This window comes from Ranitomeya imitator, chromosome 2, assembly GCF_032444005.1.
Source record: "Ranitomeya imitator isolate aRanImi1 chromosome 2, aRanImi1.pri, whole genome shotgun sequence".
Taxonomy (NCBI): Eukaryota; Metazoa; Chordata; class Amphibia; order Anura; family Dendrobatidae; genus Ranitomeya; species Ranitomeya imitator.
The window spans coordinates 339419142-339442616 of NC_091283.1; the positions used below are offsets into that span (position 1 = coordinate 339419142).

The window sequence follows — 23475 nt, forward strand, 5'->3', positions numbered from 1 at the left end:
AGCTGTAACCATTTTAACCCCTATAGTTGCTGGATGATTCTAAATCAACAGTGCAGCTTCTATCTGTCACACTTTGTTGCGATGTAGTTAGTCTTTACCCCAGCATCGATATTGAGGTATCACTTGCAGGTCAACAGCAATTATTCAGCAGAAATGCAGACATTTTTAGGTATAGCCATAAATATCCTGCGCCAAAATAATTATTTTTCTTTTAATGGCTCCTATTATCTACAAAAACAGGGCACCTCAATGGGGGCGGCATTATCCCCATTCATTGCAAATATATATATGTTATATTGGGAAGAGCAGTATATCTTCTCTGATTCCAACACCTGTTCCTCCCATCATGTGACCCCTGATTCCTCCCCTCCTGTGACCTCATCACAGGTCCTGTGCGCACAGAACGGCCATATATGTGGTGCGTGGCTCTGCGGGTGGAGGTAGGTGCTGGAGAGTCCCCCATTATTCATTGCTTCCAACCGCCAAGCGGGACAGTCCCAATTTGGGGGAGCTGTCCCGGCTGTTCAGGGCAATGTCCTGACTCTCACTCTGTGCCTGTAAGTCGCCTCCTCTCCAGTTCACTGTGTTTAGTGCTCACTAGTTCCTTCTCTGACTCTGGGGGAAGGCCGCATCTCTGTGCTCTAATTAACTCATTCTTCACTTTTCTTCACGTTTGGACCCTGATGAATCAAACACACAACATCTTGTACTGGTACATAGAGATACATTTCTATATACCAGTGTATTCCTATGTACCTGCATTCTAGAGCTGAAATGAAAGAGATTTTTTTTTCTTCCAATAAAAAAACAAAGAATAGTTAGAATAATAACTTTTATTGCAGTAGTTTTTATCCACTTTGTGACCAAGCCAAAATTTTCAAATCTAACATGTGAAATTACAGTATGTGGTAAAATGATGAAACGTTTCCACATATTTCAGTGCATGAAATCCTGCAACGTTTAGGATATGTGAACACAGCCAAACAGACGTGTTTGGCACAATGGTCTTTAAAAAAAATAAACTACAGCTCGTCTCACTCAAAAAGCTAGACCCCATATAGTGAACCTTATGTAAAAATGAAAACGTTCTGGCTGCTACAACTATGAAGGAATTAACAAAAAATAAATCCATAGGTCCCAACCATCCCGAATACAGCAGAACAGTCCCAGATTTGGGTCTATGTCCTGTCGTCCCGGGCAGTCTGCTGAATGTCCCTGACTGCCATCATGCCCCCTCTCTTTGGATTTCCAGCGGAAACCAATATGCAGTATATTGAATTGTATTATTCAGTATCTCCTTACTTTATATTCATTTTTAACTTTTTTTGTGTTCCCAACTGAAGAAAGATAACTGATGTCTGTGTTATGAACGCAGGTGTCGCACATGGTTCATGGGCCCACTGTGCCGGGCTTAGCTAGGAGGGGTGTAGTGGGCTACCAGGTGTTCACTGGAGTTCCTGATGGTGAAGTCAGGCTTGGCTGCATGTAGCCACCAGGTACCACTCCTAGGCAGTCCATGGTACTGCAGCTGCTGACCCCAGGGGTCAGGTACGCAGACACGGATAGGACTAAATTCTGGATCCGCTACAGAAAGGTTACCAACACAGACTAATTTGGAGACTTTGTAGCAGTCCGGGTATACAGTGAACTTGGATATTCACACATTCAGACACACAGGTCTCAGATACTGATTCAGGGACTGGCCGCTCACAGGACGGGGACAAGGCTCAGGCACTGACCGCAGTAGGACCAAGGACAAGGTTCAGGAACTGCCCTCACCAGAATCAGGGACTTTGGTTTAAGGACTGGTTGCACAAGGACCAGGGACTACGGGATCAGCACACTGGACACATCAGTACCAGGGGACCTCACAATTTCATTCAGAGACCCCCTCACTTACTAATAACTCACTGTAGTTCTGGACATTACCCCAATTGGGGAGGGTGCATTTTAAACAAGATGCCTCCCATCTATTGGCTGGGAACCATCTTGCAGGTGTACTCTTACACTGAATGCCTCCCAGCTATTGGCTGGAGGCATTTTACTATGTGCAAAAGCTTCCCCCTTAAGAACACTGGAGCGCGCACTGGGAGGTGCGGTGCTCACACACAGGCCAGGAAGCAGGGAACACGCCGGGGACCACGCTGCGTGGCTGGGGCAGTGAATATGCCGGCGTCCCAGCATGGAGGGAGAGGGGATACTATGAAGAGGTGCCTCTCAACTATCAGCACCAACCCAGTAATTTGTTGCTTTTTTCCATAGTATTTTGTATGATTTTAAATAATCTCACCTCCTTTCCACTCAGGTTCCTGATAATTTGTATCTTTTACATTGACATCTACTACAAAATCTGCCTTGACCCTTCCAGGATGGATATGGACAGAGACAAGATAACAGAGAGAATATTACACCTCACCCTAGAGATCCTCTTCCGGCTTACTGGAGAGGTGAGAGATTCTGATGACGTGAAATTACATTGTAATGCAGGGGTCTGGATGCAACGAGTTGAGATCACGAGGCGGAAACCTCCAGAGGTTGATATAATGCTATTTATATACAACAGTAACTTTTAAACAATTAGTGTTAGTAGCTATTCAATTTTACAGTAGAGGGAATAACAACAGGTTTGGAATAAATAAGAAAGTCTTTCACTAGTTAACGTTAGTGTCCTTTTCACAAAGGTTGTGTGCCCAGTCTTGGGATTCACCACGAGTTCTCACCCAAAGCTCTGGTTCCAGCAGAGGTCACCACGTTTTCTCACTACCCCGCAAGTCCCTTCCTGAAATAGTGTATTAAAGCCCATTGAGCCTTTAACGCACCACCTGGCCCCCTTCCAACCTAACATAGTAACATAGTAAGGCCGAAAAAAGACATTTGTCCATCCAGTTCAGCCTATATTCCATCATAATAAATCCCCAGATCTACGTCCTTCTACAGAACCTAATAATTGTATGATACAATATTGTTCTGCTCGAGGAAGACATCCAGGCCTCTCTGTACTCTCTGTACTCCTAATCCCAGCTGATCCCAGTACCATTGATGATCGCTAGAAGTGAAGGCCCTGCTCACTCGCACTGTTCCTCCTCAATCGCAGGCATGCCTCTCCTGTCACAGTCTCCGCATGGGTCTTCCCGGCTTGACCATCGGTGGAAGTTTCTCAGGCTCAAGGCGGAGAGGACTGGGCGTCAGCTCTTGACAGGCATAGTCGGGCCTCAGACTTGGCCAGCGCTGTGGCAGCTTCTGGCTCTGATGAGTCTAAGGCATTTTTGGGGTTATCTTCTGGGGAATTCAGACCTTGCCAGACAGTGACCAACATCTGGGTGGCATAGACTCCCCGCTGAGGCCTGCCATGCTAGTCTCAGCGGTGTCTCTGGAGCATGTCTGCCCTGATCCCTTCCTTGGTGCCAAATATCCTCGTGGATGGGCTCACAAGGCTTTTATGCCAGGGAAGTCTTTCCTGTGGGTCACCTGATCCAGTCAAGCACACAAGGTCACTCCCCCTGCAAACCTTCCAGCATACTTTGGTTCCACTTGATTTTGGCTGGGCAGCAGATGGCAGCCTCTCCTCATCAATGTCACCTCATGCAAGAATTCTCCAGATATGTCATGGCTTCTTTTTACAACATAATTATTATCTATAGGTATAACAGATGGACAGAACTGGAGAGGTGAGGACTCTGGAAATGTCTGTAGTGAGATTTATTAATGTGTTTCTCCATAATCAGGATTACACAGTAGTGAGGAAGACCTCTAGTGAGCGCTGTCAGGACCCTGTGTCTGAGGGATGGGGAAGACCCCTGAGCACAATCACGGGGCCTCCACCTCACCCCCTGATCCATGAGGACATCAATGACCAGAAGATCCTAGAACTCACCTACAAGATGATTGAGCTGCTGACTGGAGAGGTGACACTGCTGGGAATGCTGGGACATTATACAGTAACGCTATGAAGGGATCAATGGGATGACGGTATCATTGTATGTGTCAGGTTCCTATAAGGTCTCAGGATGTCTCCGTCTATTTTTCCATGGAGGAGTGGGAGTATTTAGAAGGACACAAAGATCTGTACAAGGATGTCATGATGGAGGTCCCCCAACCCCTCACATCACCAGGTAATAGACAGAACTAAATACACACGGCCTATAATTATCTGTATGTAAAGAATGAATTCAGTCCCTGTATGTGTTTCCGCCAGATCTATCCAGTAAGAGGACAACACCAGAGAGATGTCTCCTTCCTCTTCTTCCACAGGACTGTAAACAAGAAGACCCCAATGTTCTTCAGGATCATCAGGTAGATGGAGAGAAGGTGTCATGAGATCTCCCCTTTGATGTGTAGACAGCTGTGAAGGTCTTGTGCTCAGTCTTGTTTTATCCACCAGTATTCTATTATTATTATTATTATTATTATTTATTGTTATAGCGCCATTTATTCCATGGTGCTTTACATGTGAGGAGGGGTATACATAATAAAAACAAGTACAATAATCTTAAACAATACAAGTCATAACTGGTACAGGAGGAGAAAGGACCCTGCCCGCGAGGGCTCACAATCTACAAGGGTTGGGTGAGAATACAGTAGGTGAGGATAGAGCTGGTCATGCAGCGGTTTGGTCGATCGGTGGTTACTGCAGGTTGTAGGCTTGTCGGAAGAGGTGGGTCTTCAGGTTCTTTCAGGTTCTTCAGGTTCTTTCTATGTCTTATACTTGTGTAATGAGAACAGTGGAGATGGCAGGATTAGACCTGATCATAGATGTGACTTCTCCATCTGTCTGTGACTTTTACAATATTTGTTTCAGGGTGAAGATTTGACCCATATTAATACTACAGAGACATATGTGAGGGGTGATGAGCGGTGTAAAGAGGAGATTCCTACATATGACTACCCAGGTGAGTAGTGACCACTAAATGCAAAGTCACAGATTCTACTGTAATTATATGTTGAATTTCTAGTGTCCGTACCGCTCCTGGAAGGACAGTCATGTGAGAAGCCAAACCATTTTGAGGTCAACAAGAAATATGTAGGCATATCAGGGTCAGGTAATAATCTACTCAAAACTGGGTAAAAACTTAGCTCTGGTAATAACAGATTGTCTAATTTGACACTTATACAGTGAACTAAGTGACCCTGTGAATTTAGTAAAGCATCTCCACCAGCACAACCATGGACTATGTTGCGAAGGCTGGTTAGAAAAGTGTCATTGCAGGAGCATGCCAGTACAAGAATATCACAGAGTAGTCATGGTGAGACATGCGTGACAGCATATGAAGTTCTGCTATGTACAAAGGGGTTTCTCAATACATTCTGTATACAGTTGATTACTGATACCCTACTTTATGTGATGTGTAGTATGAGCTCCCTTGGAAAGAATAAACACGTAGCTTCATGCAGAAATGAGCAAATGTTTTTGAAATGACTATACTGCTAATAATGAAGTTGATTTTCTCTCCTCTGCAATCGGCTGCGTGCGGGCACCAGGCATCATAATAACACTGCAGATTTAAACCATATCTGCAGGTTAACATAATTATTTCTGGTGACAGGATCCCTATAACATAGCACAAAAATGTACCAATAAAAATGCTCACAACCCGGGCGTACAATGGGTTCAATAGCTAGTCCTGATAAATGGTTACACATTCTTGTATGTGCTCCCCCATCCTGGTGTATACCCCCCATCCTGATATATGCTCCCCCATCCTGGTATTTGCTCCCCCATCTTGGTATATGCTCCCTCAGCCTGGTATATGCTCCCTCAGCCTGGTATTTGCTCCCCCATCCTGGTATATGCGTCGCATCCTGGTATTTGCTCCCCCAGCCTGGTATATGCTCCCCCATCCTGATATATGCTCCCCCAGCCTGGTATATGCTCCCCCAGCCTGGTATATGCTCCCCCAGCCTGTTATATGCACTCCAGCCTGGTATATGCTCCCCCATCCTGATATATGCTCCCCCATCCTGGTGTATACCCCCATCCTGATATATGCTCCCCCAGCCTGGTATATGCTCCCTCATCCTGGTATATGCTCCCCCAGCCTGGTATATGCTCCCTCAGCCTGGTATATGCTCCCCCAGCCTGGTATATGCTCCCCAGCTTGGTATATGCTCCCCCAGCCTGGTATATGCTCCCCCAGCCTGGTATATGCTCCCTCAGCCTGGTATATGCTCCTTCAGCCTGGTATATGATCCCTCGGCCTGGTATATGCTCCCTCAGCCTGGTATATGCTCCCCCACCCTGGTGCTCCCCCAGCCTGGTATATGTTCCCCCAGCCTGGTATATGCTCCCCCATCCTGATATATGCTCCCCCATCCTGGTGTATACCCCTATTCTGATACAGTGGGGCAAAAAAGTATTTAGTCAGTCAGCAATAGTGCATGTTCCACCACTTAAAAAGATGAGAGGCATCTGTAATTTACATCATAGGTAGACCTCAACTATGGGAGACAAACTGAGAAAAAAAAATCCAGAAAATCACATTGACTGTTTTTTTTATCATTTTATTTGCATATTATGGTGGAAAATAAGTATTTGGTCAGAAACAAAATTTCATCTCAATACTTTGTAATATATCCTTTGTTGGCAATGACAGAGGTCAAACATTTTCTGTAAGTCTTCACAAGGTTGCCACACACTGTTGTTGATATGTTGGCCCATTCCTCCATGCAGATCTCCTCTAGAGCAGTGATGTTTTTGGCTTTTCGCTTGGCAACACAGACTTTCAACTCCCTCCAAAGGTTTTCTATAGGGTTGAGATCTGGAGACTGGCTAGGCCACTCCAGGACATTGAAATGCTTCTTACGAAGCCACTCCTTCGTTGCCCTGGCGGTGTGCTTTGGATCATTGTCATGTTGAAAGACCCAGCCACGTTTCATCTTCAATGCCCTTGCTGATGGAAGGAGGTTTGCACTCAAAATCTCACGATACATGGCCCCATTCATTCTTTCATGTACCCGGATCAGTCGTCCTGGCCCTTTTGCAGAGAAACAGCCCCAAAGCATGATGTTTCCACCACCATGCTTTACAGTAGGTATGGTGTTTGATGGATGCAACTCAGTATTCTTTTTCCTACAAGCACGACAAGTTGTGTTTCTACCAAACAGTTACAGTTTGGTTTCATCAGACCATAGCACATTCTCCCAAAACTCCTCTGGATCATCCAAATGCTTTCTAGCAAACTTCAGACAGGCCCGGACATGTACTGGCTTAAGCAGTGGGATACGTCTGGCACTGCAGGATCTGAGTCCATGGTGGCATAGTGTGTTACTTATGGTAGGCCTTGTTACATTGGTCCCAGCTCTCTGCAGTTCATTCACTAGGTCCCCCCGCGTGGTTTTGGGATTTTTGCTCACCGTTCTTGTGATCATTCTGACCCCACGGGGTGGGATTTTGCGTGGAGCCCCAGATCGAGGGAGATTATCAGTGGTCTTATATGTCTTCCATTTTCTAATTATTGCTCCCACTGTTGATTTCTTCACTCCAAGCTGGTTGGCTATTGCAGATTCAGTCTTCCCAGCCTGGTGTAGGGCTACAATTTTGTTTCTGGTGTCCTTTGACAGCTCTTTAGTCTTCACCATAGTGGAGTTTGGAGTCAGACTGTTTGAGGGTGTGCACAGGTGTCTTTTTATACTGATAACAAGTTTAAACAGGTGCCATTACTACAGGTAATGAGTGGAGGAAAGAGGAGACTCTTAAAGAAGAAGTTACAGGTCTGTGAGAGCCAGAAATCTTGATTGTTTGTTTCTGACCAAATACTTATTTTCCACCATAATATGCAAATAAAATGATAAAAAAACAGACAATGTGATTTTCTGGATTTTTTTTTCTCAGTTTGTCTCCCATAGTTGAGGTCTACCTATGATGTAAATTACAGACGCCTCTCATCTTTTTAAGTGGTGGAACTTGCACTATTGCTGACTGACTAAATACTTTTTTGCCCCACTGTATATGCTCCCCCATCCTGGTATTTGCTCCCCCAGCCTGGTATATGCTCCCCCAGCCTGGTATATGCTCCCTAAGCCTGGTATGTGCTCCCCCAGCCTGGTGTATGCTCCCCAGCCTGTTATTTGCTCCCCCAGCCTGGTATATGCTCCCCCAGGCTGGCATATGCTCCCTCAGCCTGGTATATGCTCCCCCAGCCTGGTATATGCTCCTTCAGCCTGGTATATGATCCCTCAGCCTGGTATATGCTCCCTCAGTCTGGTATATGCTCCTCCAGCCTGGTATATGCTCCTCCAGCCTGGTATATGCTCCCCCAGCCTGGTATATGCTCCCCCAGCCTGGTATATGCTCCCCCAGCTTGGTGTATGCTCCCCCAGCTTGGTGTATGCTCTCCCAGCCTGGTATAGGATCCCCCAGCCTGGTATATACTCCTCCAGTATGGTATATGCTCCTCCAGTCTGGTATATGATCCCCCAGCCTGGTATATGATCCCCCAGCCTGGTATATACTCCTCCAGTATGGTATATGCTCCCCCATCCTGGTGTATAGCCCATCCTGATATATGCTGCATGTTACGTGTTACGGAACCACTCAGCACCCAAAATATGTTGTGCTGTTATATGTGTGTATAATAGGTTCCATGAGAGATGCATCAGCTCACAGGCTGCGCCCCTGGGCAGAGGGGACAAGATATCCCCCTTCTGTCCTCCCCCCACCTTTGTAATTCCCACAGTAAATATCGGCAGGCTCCGGCCCCCTGCGGCTATTGTAATGTATGTCTGGCCTGCCGCTTTCCAATTGGCCCGCCCTCTGTAACTGTGTGATATATTGTTTCCTGTGAATAAAGTGTTCTCAGACTGGAAATACGTGGAGAAGCAGTGAGATTTTATATGCTCCCATGTAATCAAGGAATTCCAGCCAGCGTCCTTCATTCAGACTCCAGCCAAAGCAGAGTGGACCTCCTGAAACACGGGGTGGTACTGAAAGAGGTACCCCAGCTTGGTAGACCCCGTTACACTGCCCCATCCTGGTATTTGCTCCCCCAGCCTGGTATATGCTCCCCCAGCCTGTTATATGATCCCTCAGCCTGGTATATGCTCCCCCATCCTGGTATTTGCTCCCCCAGCCTGGTATATGCTCCCCCAGCCTGGTATATGCTCCCCCAGCCTGGTATATGCTCATTCAGCCAGGTATATGCTCCCTCAGCCTGGTATATGCTCCCCCAGCCTGGTATATGCTCCGCCAGCCTGGTATATGCTCCTCCAGCCTGGTACATGCTCCTCCAGCCTGGTATATGCTCCTCCAGCCTGGTATATGCTCCTCCAGCCTGGTATATACTCCTCCAGCCTAGTATATGCTCCTCCAGCCTTGTATATGGTCCCTTAGCCTGGTATATGCTCCCCCAGCCTGGTATATGCTCCTTCAGCCTGGTATATGCTCCCCCTGCTTGGTATATGCTCCCCCAGCCTGGTATAGGTTCCCCCAGCCTGGTATATACTCCTCCAGTATGGTATATGCTCCTCCAGTCTGGTATATGATCCCCCAGCCTGGTATATACTCCTCCAGTCTGGAATATGCTCCTTCAGCCTGGTATACAGTTATATGAAAAAGTTTGGGCACCCCTATTAATCTTAAGCTTAATGTTTTATAAAAAATTGTTTTTTTGCAACAGCTATTTCAGTTTCATATATCTAATAACTGTTGGACACAGTAATGTTTCTGCCTTGAAATGAGGTTTATTGTACTAACAGAAAATGTGCAATCTGCATTCATACAAAATTTGACAGGTGCATAAGTATGGGCACCCTTATCATTTTCTTGTTTTAAATACTCCTACCTACTTTTTACTGACTTACTAAAGCACTTTTTTTGGTTTTCTAACCTCATTGAGCTTTGAACTTTATAGCCAGGTGTATGCAATCATGAGAAAAGCTACTTAAAGTGGCCACTTGCAAGTTGTTCTCCTGTTTGAATCTCCTCTGAAGAGTGGCATCATGGGTTCCTCAAAACAACTGTCTAATGATCTGAAAACAAAGATTATTCAACATAGTTGTTCAGGGGAAGGGTACAAAAAGCTGTCTCAGAGATTTAACCTGTCAATTTCCACTGTGAGGAACATAGTAAGGAACTGGAAGAACACAGGTAGAGTTCTTGTTAAGGCCAGAAGCGGCAGGCCAAGAAAAACATCAGAAAGGCAGAGAAGAAGAATGGTGAGATCAGTCAAGGACAATCCTCAGACCACCTCCAGAGAGCTGCAGCATCAACTTGCTGCAGATGGTGTCACTGTGCATCGGTCAACCATACAACACACTTTGCACAAGGAGAAGCTGTATGGGAGAGTGATGCGAAAGAAGCCGTTTCTGCAAGCACGCCACAAACAGAGTCGGTTGAGGTATGCAAAAGCACATTTGGAGAAGCCAATTTCTCTTTGGAAGAAGGTCCTGTGGACTGATGAAACCAAGAGTATATGCTGGTACATACTGGTATATGCTCCTCCAGTATGGTATATGCTCCTCCAGCCTGGTATATGCTCCCCCAGCCTGGTATATGCTCGCCCAGCCTGGTATATGATCCTCCAGTCTGGTATATGCTCTTCCATCCTGGTATATGCTCCCTCAGCCTGGTATATGCTCCCCCAGCCTGGTATATGCGCCCTCAGCCTGGTATATGCGCCCTCAGCCTGGTATATGCTCCTCCATCCTGGTATATGCTCCCCCAGCCTGGTATATGCTCCTCCATCCTGGTATATGCTCCCTCAGCCTGGTATAAGCTCCCCCAGCCTGGTATATGCTCCTCCAGTATGGTATATGCTCCTCCAGCCTGTAATATGCTCCCCCATCCTGTAATATGCTCCCCCAGTCTGTAATATGCCCCCCAGCCTGCTATATGCTCCCCTATCCTATCCTGGTATATGCTCCTTCAGCCTTGTATATGCTCCTCCAGCCTGGTATATGCTCCTCCAGCCTGGTATATGCTCCCCCAGCCTGGTATATGCTCCCCCAGCCTGGTATATGCTCCCTTAACCTGGTATATGCTCCTTCAGCCTGGTATATGATCCCCCAGCCTGGTATATGATCCCCATCTTGGTATATGCTCCTTCAGCCTGGTATATGCTCCCCCAGCCTGGTATATGCTCCCCCAGCTTGGTATATGCTCCCCCAGCCTGGTATAGGATCCCCCAGCCTGGTATATATGCCTCCAGTATGGTATATGCTCCCCCAGCCTGGTATATGCTCCCCCAGCCTGGTATATGCTCCCCCAGCCTGGTATAGGATCCCCCAGCCTGGTATATACTCCTCCAGTATGGTATATACTCCCCTAGCCTTGTATATGATCCCCCAGCCTTGTATGTACTCCTCCAGTATGGTATATGCTCCCCCATCCTAGTCTATACCCCCATCCTGATACATGCTGCCCCATCCTGGTATTTGCTCCCCCATCCTGGTATATGCTCCCCCAGCCTGGTATATGCTCCTCCAGCCTGGTATATGCTCCTCCAGCCTGGAATATGCTCCTCCAGCCTGGTATATGCTCCCCCAGCCTGGTATATGCTCTCCCAGCCTGATATATGCTGCTCCAGTATGGTATATGCTCCTCTAGCCTGGTATATGCTCCCCCAGCCTGGTATATGCTCCTCCAGTATGGTATATGCTCCTCCAGCCTGGTATATGCTCCCCCAGCCTGGTATATGCTCGCCCAGCCTGGTATATGATCCTCCAGTCTGGTATATGCTCTTCCATCCTGGTATATGCTCCCTCAGCCTGGTATATGTTCCCCCAGCCTGGTATATGCGCCCTCAGCCTGGTATATGCGCCCTCAGCCTGGTATATGCTCCTCCATCCTGGTATATGCTCCCCCAGCCTGGTATATGCTCCTCCATCCTGGTATATGCTCCCTCAGCCTGGTATAAGCTCCCCCAGCCTGGTATATGCTCCTCCAGTATGGTATATGCTCCTCCATCCTGGTATATGCTCCCTCAGCCTGGTATAAGCTCCCCCAGCCTGGTATATGCTCCTCCAGTATGGTATATGCTCCTCCAGCCTGTAATATGCTCCCCCATCCTGTAATATGCTCCCCCAGCCTGTAATATGCCCCCCAGCCTGCTATATGCTCCCCTATCCTATCCTGGTATATGCTCCTTCAGCCTTGTATATGCTCCTCCAGCCTGGTATATGCTCCTCCAGCCTGGTATATGCTCCCCCAGCCTGGTATATGCTCCCCCAGCCTGGTATATGCTCCCTTAACCTGGTATATGCTCCTTCAGCCTGGTATATGATCCCCCAGCCTGGTATATGATCCCCATCTTGGTATATGCTCCTTCAGCCTGGTATAAGATCCCCCAGCCTTGTATATGATCCCTCAACCTGGTATATACTCCTCCAGTATGGAATATGCTCCTCCAGTCTGGTATATGCTCCCCCAGCCTGGTATATGCTCCCCCAGCTTGGTATATGCTCCCCCAGCCTGGTATAGGATCCCCCAGCCTGGTATATATGCCTCCAGTATGGTATATGCTCCCCCAGCCTGGTATATGCTCCCCCAGCCTGGTATAGGATCCCCCAGCCTGGTATATACTCCTCCAGTATGGTATATACTCCCCTAGCCTTGTATATGATCCCCCAGCCTGGTATGTACTCCTCCAGTATGGTATATGCTCCCCCATCCTAGTCTATACCCCCATCCTGATACATGCTGCCCCATCCTGGTATTTGCTCCCCCATCCTGGTATATGCTCCCCCAGCCTGGTATATGCTCCTCCAGCCTGGTATATGCTCCTCCAGCCTGGAATATGCTCCTCCAGCCTGGTATATGCTCCCCCAGCCTGGTATATGCTCCCCCAGCCTGGTATATGCTCCCCCAGCCTGGTATATGCTCTCCCAGCCTGATATATGCTGCTCCAGTATGGTATATGCTCCTCTGTTGTGAATTCTGTGGCTGAATTCACTCCTGTGGTCACAAGTGGTACTGCAGCTTCTGAGCTTCCTCCCTCAGGTGTTCTGGTGAGCTCGTTAACTGCTTCATTACTTAACTCCGCCTGATGCTGCTATCCTTGCTCCTTGTCAATGTTTCAGTGTTGGATCTGAGCTTCTCCTGATTGTTCCTGTGACCTGCTGCTCTGTATAGCTAAGTGCTTTTTGCTTTTTTGTTGCTTTTTTTCTGTCCAGCTTGTCTTTTGTTTTGCTGGAAGCTCTGAGACGCAAAGGGTGTACCGCCGTGCCGTTAGTTCGGCACGGTGGGTTTTTTTTGCCCCCTTTGCGTGGTTTTGCTTTAGGGTTTTTTGTAGACTGCAAAGTTCGCTTTACTGTCCTCGCTCTGTCCTAGAATATCGGGCCCCACTTTGCTGAATCTATTTCATCCCTACGTTTTGTCTTTTCATCTTACTCACAGTCATAATATGTGGGGGGCTGCCTTATCCTTTGGGGAATTTCTCTGGGGCAAGTCAGGCCTATTTTTCTATCTTCAGGCTAGCTAGTTTCTTAGGCTGTGCCGAGTTGCCTAGGTAGTTGTTAGGCGCAATCCACAGCCGCTTTTAGTTGTGTTTAGGATAGGATCAGGTGTGCAGTCTACAGAGTTTCCACGTCTCAGAGCTCGTTCTTGTATTTTTGGGTATTTGTCAGATCACTGTGTGCGCTCTGATTGCTAAGCACACTGTGTTTCTGGATTGCCTTCATAACACCTGTCATTAGCAAACATAACAGTACAAGGAGCCTAACTAATGATTCTCAATAGAGGGAAAGAAAAAGTTCTGACATAATTTTTTTTTTATTTCTGCTCTGTGTTCATTTTTTTTTTTTCCCCTAGACATTTGGGTGATTCTGGACACAGGTGTGGACATGGATATTCAGGGTCTGTGCTCTTCAATGGATAATCTCGTTATAAATGTACAAAAAATTCAAGATACTGTTGATCAGAAATCTATGTTAGAACCAAGAATTCCTATTCCTTATTTGTTTTTTGGAGATAGAACTAAGTTTCTAAGTTTCAAAAATAATTGTAAGCTATTTCTGGCCTTGAAACCTCATTCTTCTGGTAATCCTATTCAACAGGTTTTGATTATTATTTCTTTTTTGCGCGGCGACCCTCAAGACTGGGCATTTTCTCTTGCGCCAGGAGACCCTGCATTGAGTAGTGTCGATGCGTTTTTCCTGGCGCTCGGATTGCTGTACGATGAGCCTAATTCAGTGGATCAGGCTGAGAAAAATTTGCTGGCTTTGTGCCAGGGTCAGGATGATATAGAAGTATATTGTCAGAAATTTAGGAAATGGTCAGTACTCACTCAGTGGAATGAATCTGCGCTGGCAGCTTTGTTCAGAAAGGGTCTCTCTGAGGCTCTTAAGGATGTCATGGTGGGATTTCCTATGCCTGCTGGTTTGAATGAGTCTTTGTCTTTGGCCATTCAGATCGGTCGACGCTTGCGCGAGCGTAAATCTGTGCACCATTTGGCGGTACTGCCTGAGGTTAAACCTGAGCCTATGCAGTGCGATAGGACTATGACTAGAGTTGAACGGCAGGAATACAGACGTCTGAATGGTCTGTGTTTCTACTGTGGTGATTCCACTCGTGCTATTTCTGATTGTCCTAAGCGCACTAAGCGGTCCGCTAGGTCTGCCGTCATTGGTACTGTACAGTCCAAATTCCTTCTGTCCATTACCTTGATATGCTCTTTGTCGTCGTTTTCTGTCATGGCGTTTGTGGATTCGGGCGCTGCCCTGAATCTGATGGATTTGGATTATGCTAAACGTTGTGGGTTTTTCTTGGAGCCTTTGCGGTGTCCTATTCCATTGAGAGGAATTGATGCTACACCTTTGGCCAAGAATAAACCTCAATACTGGGCCCAGCTGACCATGTGCATGGCTCCTGCACATCAGGAAGTTATTCGCTTTCTGGTGTTGCATAATCTGCATGATGTGGTCGTGTTGGGGTTGCCATGGCTACAAACCCATAATCCAGTATTGGATTGGAATTCCATGTCGGTATCCAGCTGGGGTTGTCAGGGGGTACATGGTGATGTTCCATTTTTGTCGATTTCGTCATCCACCCCTTCTGAGGTCCCAGAGTTCTTGTCTGATTATCAGGATGTATTTGAAGAGCCCAAGTCCGATGCTCTACCTCCGCATAGGGATTGTGATTGTGCTATCAATTTGATTCCTGGTAGTAAATTCCCTAAAGGTCGATTATTTAATTTATCCGTGCCCGAACACGCCGCTATGCGCAGTTATGTGAAGGAATCCCTGGAGAAGGGACATATTCGCCCATCGTCATCACCACTGGGAGCAGGGTTCTTCTTTGTAGCCAAGAAGGATGGTTCGCTGAGACCGTGTATTGATTACCGCCTTCTTAATAAGATCACTGTTAAATTTCAGTATCCCTTGCCATTGTTATCTGACTTGTTTGCTCGGATTAAGGGGGCTAGTTGGTTCACTAAGATAGATCTTCGTGGTGCGTATAATCTGGTGAGAATCAGGCAAGGAGATGAATGGAAAACTGCATTCAATACGCCCGAGGGTCATTTTGAGTATCTAGTGATGCCATTCGGACTTGCCAATGCTCCATCTGTGTTTCAGTCTTTAATGCATGACATCTTCCGTGAGTATCTGGATAAATTCCTGATTGTTTACTTGGATGACATTTTGATCTTCTCAGATGATTGGGAGTCTCATGTGAAGCAGGTCAGAATGGTTTTTCAGGTCCTGCGTGCTAACTCTTTGTTTGTGAAGGGATCAAAGTGTCTCTTCGGTGTGCAGAAAGTTTCATTTTTGGGGTTCATCTTTACCCCTTCTACTATCGAGATGGATCCAGTTAAGGTCCAAGCCATCCAGGATTGGATTCAGCCGACATCTCTGAAAAGTCTGCAAAAGTTCCTGGGCTTTGCTAATTTTTATCGTCGCTTCATCTGTAATTTTTCTAGCATTGCCAAACCATTGACCGATTTGACCAAGAAGGGTGCTGATTTGGTTAATTGGTCTTCTGCTGCTGTGGAAGCTTTTCAGGAGTTGAAGCGTCGTTTTTGTTCTGCCCCTGTGTTGTGTCAGCCAGATGTTTCTCTTCCGTTCCAGGTCGAGGTTGATGCTTCTGAGATTGGAGCAGGGGCGGTTTTGTCACAGAGAGGTTCTGATTGCTCAGTGATGAAACCATGTGCTTTCTTTTCCAGGAAGTTTTCGCCCGCTGAGCGTAATTATGATGTGGGCAATCGAGAGTTGCTGGCCATGAAGTGGGCATTCGAGGAGTGGCGTCATTGGCTTGAAGGAGCTAAGCATCGCGTGGTGGTATTGACTGATCATAAGAACTTGACTTATCTCGAGTCTGCCAAGCGCTTGAATCCTAGACAGGCCCGTTGGTCGTTATTTTTTGCCCGCTTCGACTTTGTGATTTCGTACCTTCCGGGCTCTAAAAATGTGAAGGCGGATGCTCTGTCTAGGAGTTTTGTGCCCGACTCTCCGGGTTTATCTGAGCCAGCGGGTATCCTCAAGGAAGGAGTCATTGTGTCTGCCATCTCCCCTGATTTGCGGCGGGTGCTGCAAAAATTTCAGGCGAATAAACCTGATCGTTGTCCAGCAGAGAAACTGTTCGTCCCTGATAGGTGGACTAGTAAACTTATCTCTGAACTTCATTGTTCGGTGTTGGCTGGTCATCCTGGAATCTTTGGTACCAGAGAGTTAGTGGCTAGATCCTTCTGGTGGCCATCTCTGTCACGGGATGTACGTACTTTTGTGCAGTCCTGTGGGATTTGTGCTAGGGCTAAGCCCTGCTGTTCTCGTGCCAGTGGGTTGCTTTTGCCCTTGCCGGTCCCAAAGAGGCCTTGGACACATATTTCGATGGATTTCATTTCTGACCTTCCCGTTTCTCAAAAGATGTCAGTCATTTGGGTGGTCTGTGATCGCTTTTCTAAAATGGTCCATCTGGTGCCCTTGGCTAAGTTGCCTTCCTCCTCTGATTTGGTACCTTTGTTCTTTCAGCATGTGGTTCGGTTGCATGGCATTCCTGAGAATATTGTTTCTGACAGAGGTTCCCAGTTTGTTTCAAGGTTCTGGCGAGCCTTTTGTGGTAGGATGGGCATTGACCTATCCTTTTCCTCGGCTTTCCATCCTCAGACTAATGGCCAGACCGAACGAACCAATCAGACCTTGGAAACATATCTGAGATGTTTTGTTTCTGATGACCATGATGATTGGGGGTCCTTTTTGCCGTTGGCTGAGTTCGCCCTTAATAATCGGGCCAGCTCGGCTACCTTGGTTTCTCCATTTTTTTGCAATTCTGGGTTCCATCCTCGTTTCTCTTCAGGACAGGTTGAGTCTTCGGACTGTCCTGGTGTGGATTCTGTGGTGGATAGGTTGCTGCAGATCTGGACTCAGGTAGTGGACAATTTGATCTTGTCCCAGGAGAAAGCTCAACTTTTCGCTAATCGCAGACGCCGTGTGGGTCCCCGACTTCGTGTTGGGGATCTGGTTTGGTTATCTTCTCGTCATATTCCTATGAAGGTTTCCTCTCCTAAATTTAAACCTCGTTTTATTGGTCCGTATAGGATTTCTGAGGTTCTCAATCCTGTGTCTTTTCGTTTGACCCTCCCAGACTCCTTTTCCATACATAATGTATTCCATAGGTCGTTGTTGCGGAGATACGTGGCACCTATGGTTCCATCTGTTGAGCCTCCTGCCCCGGTTTTGGTGGAGGGGGAATTGGAGTATATTGTGGAGAAGATTTTGGATTCTCGTGTTTCTAGACGGAAACTCCAGTATCTGGTTAAATGGAAGGGTTATGCTCAGGAAGATAATTCCTGGGTTTTTGCCTCTGATCTTCATGCTTCCGATCTTGTTCGTGCCTTTCATGCGGCTCATCCTGGTCGGCCTGGGGGCTCTGGTGAGGGTTCGGTGACCCCTCCTCAAGGGGGGGGTACTGTTGTGAATTCTGTGGCTGAATTCACTCCTGTGGTCACAAGTGGTACTGCAGCTTCTGAGCTTCCTCCCTCAGGTGTTCTGGTGAGCTCGTTAACTGCTTCATTACTTAACTCCGCCTGATGCTGCTATCCTTGCTCCTTGTCAATGTTTCAGTGTTGGATCTGAGCTTCTCCTGATTGTTCCTGTGACCTGCTGCTCTGTATAGCTAAGTGCTTTTTGCTTTTTTGTTGCTTTTTTTCTGTCCAGCTTGTCTTTTGTTTTGCTGGAAGCTCTGAGACGCAAAGGGTGTACCGCCGTGCCGTTAGTTCGGCACGGTGGGTTTTTTTTTGCCCCCTTTGCGTGGTTTTGCTTTAGGGTTTTTTGTAGACTGCAAAGTTCGCTTTACTGTCCTCGCTCTGTCCTAGAATATCGGGCCCCACTTTGCTGAATCTATTTCATCCCTACGTTTTGTCTTTTCATCTTACTCACAGTCATTATATGTGGGGGGCTGCCTTTTCCTTTGGGGAATTTCTCTGGGGCAAGTCAGGCCTATTTTTCTATCTTCAGGCTAGCTAGTTTCTTAGGCTGTGCCGAGTTGCCTAGGTAGTTGTTAGGCGCAATCCACAGCCGCTTTTAGTTGTGTTTAGGATAGGATCAGGTGTGCAGTCTACAGAGTTTCCACGTCTCAGAGCTCGTTCTTGTATTTTTGGGTATTTGTCAGATCACTGTGTGCGCTCTGATTGCTAAGCACACTGTGTTTCTGGATTGCCTTCATAACACCTGTCATTAGCAAACATAACACTCCTCCAGCCTGGTATATGCTAACCCCAGCCTGGTATATGCTCCTCCAGTATGGTATATGCTCCTCCAGCCTGGTATATGCTCCCCCAGCCTGGTATATGCTCGCCCAGCCTGGTATATGATCCTCCAGTCTGGTATATGCTCTTCCATCCTGGTATATGCTCCCTCAGCCTGGTATATGTTCCCCCAGCCTGGTATATGCGCCCTCAGCCTGGTATATGCGCCCTCAGCCTGGTATATGCTCCTCCATCCTGGTATATGCTCCCCCAGCCTGGTATATGCTCCTCCATCCTGGTATATGCTCCCTCAGCCTGGTATATGCTCCCCCAGCCTGGTATATGCTCCCCCAGCCTGGTATATGCACCCTCAGCCTGGTATATGCGCCCTCAGCCTGGTATATGCTCCTCCATCCTGGTATATGCTCCCCCAGCCTGGTATATGCTCCTCCATCCTGGTATATGCTCCCTCAGCCTGGTATATGTTCCCCCAGCCTGGTATATACTCCCCCAGCCTGGTATATGCTCCCCCAGCCTGGTATATGCTCCTTCATCCTGGTATATGCTCCCCCAGCCTGGTATATGCTCCCCCAGCCTGGTATATGCTCTTTCAGCCTGGTATATGCTCCCCCAGCATGGTATATGCTCCTTCAGCCTGGTATATGGTCCCCCAGCTTGGTATATGCTCCCCCAGCCTGGTATATGATCCCCCAGCCTGGTATATGCTCCCTCAGCCTGGTATATGCTCCTTCAGCCTGGTATATGCTCCCCCAGCCTGGTATATGCTCCCCCAGCCTGGTATATGCTCTTTCAGCCTGGTATATGCTCCCCCAGCCTGGTATATGATCCCCCAGCCTGGTATATGCTCACCTATCCTATCCTGGTATATGCCCCCCAGCCTGGTATATGCTCCCCTATCCTATCCTGGTATATGCTCCTCCATCCTTTTATATGCTCCCCCCATCCTGCATGTGCTGCTGTTGTTTTATACATACATACATACATACAAAAAACAGTAAACCTTCCCCCCTTCCCCTGCTACATGTTGTCTGAGTTAAGTATTTACATTTTTTTGAAAACACTGTGTGCAAATTTTTCTTCAATAAAATAGTGCCGGATATCTCGCCATGTGCAGATGCTGACTCCAGCCCAACACTTCTCCTCCAGCCTCGCTGGAGCTTGCGGTATGTCCTCACATACTTGGTCAGTGCCTACGCATACCGCAATCTCTGGTGCCAAACTCCGCCTCCATCCTCGTCCTCCTCCCTATCACCTCTATTAATGCTGGATGCATCCTTCTGACTACGGCTACACTGCGCAGGCGCGGTCTATGCCGGCTTTGGACAGAAGGACGCATTCAATACTACATTATAGATGCAGTCATGGCCAAAAGCAAATTTTGGCAAAGTGCCAACAATTTTGTCTGCTCTGCTTGTGATCAGCAGGAGCAGGGGACAATATTGAGAGTTTTATTCAGCCCCCGCTGTCTACATAGAGTGAAAAATGAAGAATAAAATAAAAAATCACATTATAGTCACATTAAGGGCTCATACTCATCTGCGAGGGAAATGGACGAGTGCAATCCGATAAAACATCATACCGCACTCTGATCATTGTTATTCTATGAGCATGCTTGTCCTTGTATCTCGGACAACACTTATCAATGCAAGTCAATGGCTGCAAGAAAAAAATATTGTGCGAGTGCAGTCCTATTTTTACACACGCATGTCCTTTGAAAACCCAGTAATTCATCTGCTGCGTACATTAAAATCACAGCGTGACCCAACAGAGTAGAATATCTATATATTGGTATATATATATATATACTGTAATTGTCTAAGGGTCTGTTTGTCTGTAACCGAAATCCCGCGTCGCTGATTGGTCGTGCCCGGCCGGCCTCGACCAATCAGCGTTCATAAATAAACTACATGCATGTACTAGAACGAGAATAACATGAAGGACAGTCTGTGAGGGAGAGAATAACATGGAGAACAGTCTGTGAGGGAGAGAATAACATGGAGGACAGTCTGTGAGGGAGAGAATAACATGGAGGACAGTCTGTGAGGGAAAGAATAACATGGAGGATAGTGTCTGAGGGAGAAAATAACATGGAGGACAGTGTGTGAGGGAGAGAATAACATGGAGGACAGTCTGTGAGGGAGAGAACAACATGGAGAATAGTCTGTGAGGGAGAGAATAACATGGAGGACAGTCTGTGAGGGAGAGAATACCATGGAGGACAGTCTGTGAGGGAGAGAATAACATGGAGGACAGTGTGTGAGGGAGAGAATAACATGAAGGACAGTCTGTGAGGGAGAGAATACCATGGAGGACAGTCTGTGAGGGAGAGAATAACATGGAGGACAGTCTGTGAGGGAGAGAATACCATGGAGGACAGTCTGTGAGGGGGAGAATAACATGGAGGACAGTGTGTGAGGGAGATAATAACATGGAGGACAGTCTGAGGGAGAGAATAACATGGAGGACAGTGTGTGAGAGAGAGAATAGCATGAAGGACAGTCTGTGAGGGAGAGAATAACATGGAGGACAGTGTGTGAGGGAGAGAACAACATGGAGAACAGTGTGTGAGGGAGAAAATAACATGGAGGACAGTGTTATGATCTGGTGGCCTAGGAGCAGCATGAGACGTACTCTGGAGAAGGTGGTACCTGTACTGAACGTAGACCCTGAACTTAACAACACAACTAGAAGTAGCCGTGGGATGTACCTAACGCTCCCTAGACACCTCGACACAGCCTAAGGACTAAATACCCCTAAAGATAGAAACGGAAAACTATCTTGCCTCAGAGAAAATCCCCAAAGAAAAGACAGCCCCCCACAAATATTGACTGTGAGATGAGAGGGAAATGACATACGCAGACTGAAATCAGAATTTAGCAGAGGAGGCCATACTAGCTAAATAGAAAGTATAGTACAGAGAACTATGCATTCAGTATTAAAACACTAGAAAATATCCACCACAGAAAATACAAAACTCCACATCTGACTAAAGACATGGAGGGTATATCTGCATCTCCAGAGATACCACTTGGCTGCAAAAAAATCCTTTCACAGACAAGCTGGACAAGACTATACATGAAAATGCACAGAACAATTAAGCCCACAGCATGTGGACAGCAAAAAACAAAGCCAGGACTTATCTTTGAAGAAAAGCACAGCAAACAGGAGAGACCAGAAAGGGATGTGAATCCTCCAAAATCAATGGACAACTGCCACTGACTAAGGGATCAAGCAGGACTAAATAGCTGAGTTCAAATTGCAAAAAGTGAATACACCTGATAGATACTGCGATCCACAGACAGCAGCACTACCACTCATAACCACCGGAGGGAGCCCAAGAGCAGAATTCATAACAGTACCCCCCCTTGAGGAGGGGTCACCGAACCCTCACCAGAGCCCCAGGCCGATCAGGACGAGCCAAATGAAAGGCACGAACCAAATCGTCAGCATGAACATCGGAGGCAACAACCCAAGAATTATCCTCCCTTCCATTTGACCAGATACTGAAGCTTCCGCCTCGAAAAACGAGAATCCAAAATCTTCTCAACCACATATTCCAACTCCCTATCAATCAACACCGGAGCCGGAGGATCAACAGAGGGAACAACGGGCACCACATACTTCTGTAACAAAGATCTATGGAAAACATTATGGATGGAGAAAGAGGCTGGAAGGGCCAAACGAAAAGACACTGGCTTGATAATCTCAGAAATCTTATAAGGACCAATAAACCGAGGCTTGAACTTAGGGGAAGAAACCTTCATAGGAACATGACGGGAAGACAACCAGACCAAATCCCCAACCCGAAGCCGGGAACCAACACACCGACGACGGTTAGCAAAACGCTGAGCCTCCTCCTGAAACAACACCAAATTGTCCACCACATGAGCCCAAATCTGCTGCAGCCTGTCAACCACAGATTCCACACCAGGACAATCAGAAGGCTCAGCCTGCCCTGAAGAAAAACGAGGATGAAAACCAAAATGACAAAAAAAAGGCGAAACCAAGGTAGCAGAACTAGCCCGATTATTAAGGGCAAACTCGGCCAATGGTAAGAAAGCCACCCAATCATCCTGATCAGCAGACACAAAGCAACTCAAATAGGTTTCCAAAGTCTGAATAGTTCGCTCGGTTTGGCCATTTGTCTGAGGATGAAATGCAGAAGAAAAAGACAAATCAATGCCCAGCTTAGCACAAAAGGCCCGCCAAAACCTAGAAACAAACTGGGAACCTCTATCGGACACAATATTCTCCGGAATGCCATGCAAACGAACCACATGCTGAAAAAACAACGGAACCAAATCAGAAGAGGAAGGCAATTTAGGCAAAGGTACCAAATGAACCATCTTAGAAAACCGGTCATAAACCACCCAGATAACAGACATACTCTGGGAAACCGGAAGGTCTGAAATAAAATCCATAGAAATATGCGTCCATGGTCTCTCAGGGACCGGCAAGGGCAGAAGCAACCCACTAGCGCGGGAGCAGCAAGGCTTAGCCCGCGCACAAATCCCACAGGACTGCACAAAAGAACGCACATCCCGCGACAAAGAAAGCCACCAAAAGGACCTACCAACCAAATCTCTGGTACCAAAAATCCCAGGATGGCCAGCCAACACAGAACAATGAACCTCAGAAATCACTTTACTAGTCTATCTGTCAGGAACAAACAGTTTCCCCACTGGACAGCGGTCAGGTTTATTAGCCTGAAATTCCTGAAGAACCCGTCGTAAATCAGGGGAGATGGCAGAAAGAATAACCCCTTCCTTCAAAATGCCGACCGGCTCAAGAACCCCAGGGGACTCAGGAAAAAAACTCCTAGAGAGGGCATCCGCATTAACAT

At 47.0% G+C, this 23475-nt stretch overlaps 1 protein-coding gene across 1 annotated transcript in view; it reads left to right on the top strand.

The window, feature by feature from the left end:
- The first annotated feature begins 390 nt into the window (after positions 1-390).
- Positions 391-23475, top strand: part of LOC138663655 (oocyte zinc finger protein XlCOF7.1-like) — a 56613-nt gene continuing 33528 nt past the window's right edge. Inside the window, exons 1-6 of the mRNA XM_069749936.1 lie at positions 391-440; positions 2306-2447; positions 3726-3905; positions 3989-4112; positions 4196-4293; positions 4799-4889. Coding sequence (XP_069606037.1) covers positions 2370-2447; positions 3726-3905; positions 3989-4112; positions 4196-4293; positions 4799-4889 — 571 coding nt within the window. The 5' untranslated portion in view covers positions 391-440; positions 2306-2369. The remainder of the gene's footprint in view (positions 441-2305; positions 2448-3725; positions 3906-3988; positions 4113-4195; positions 4294-4798; positions 4890-23475) is intronic.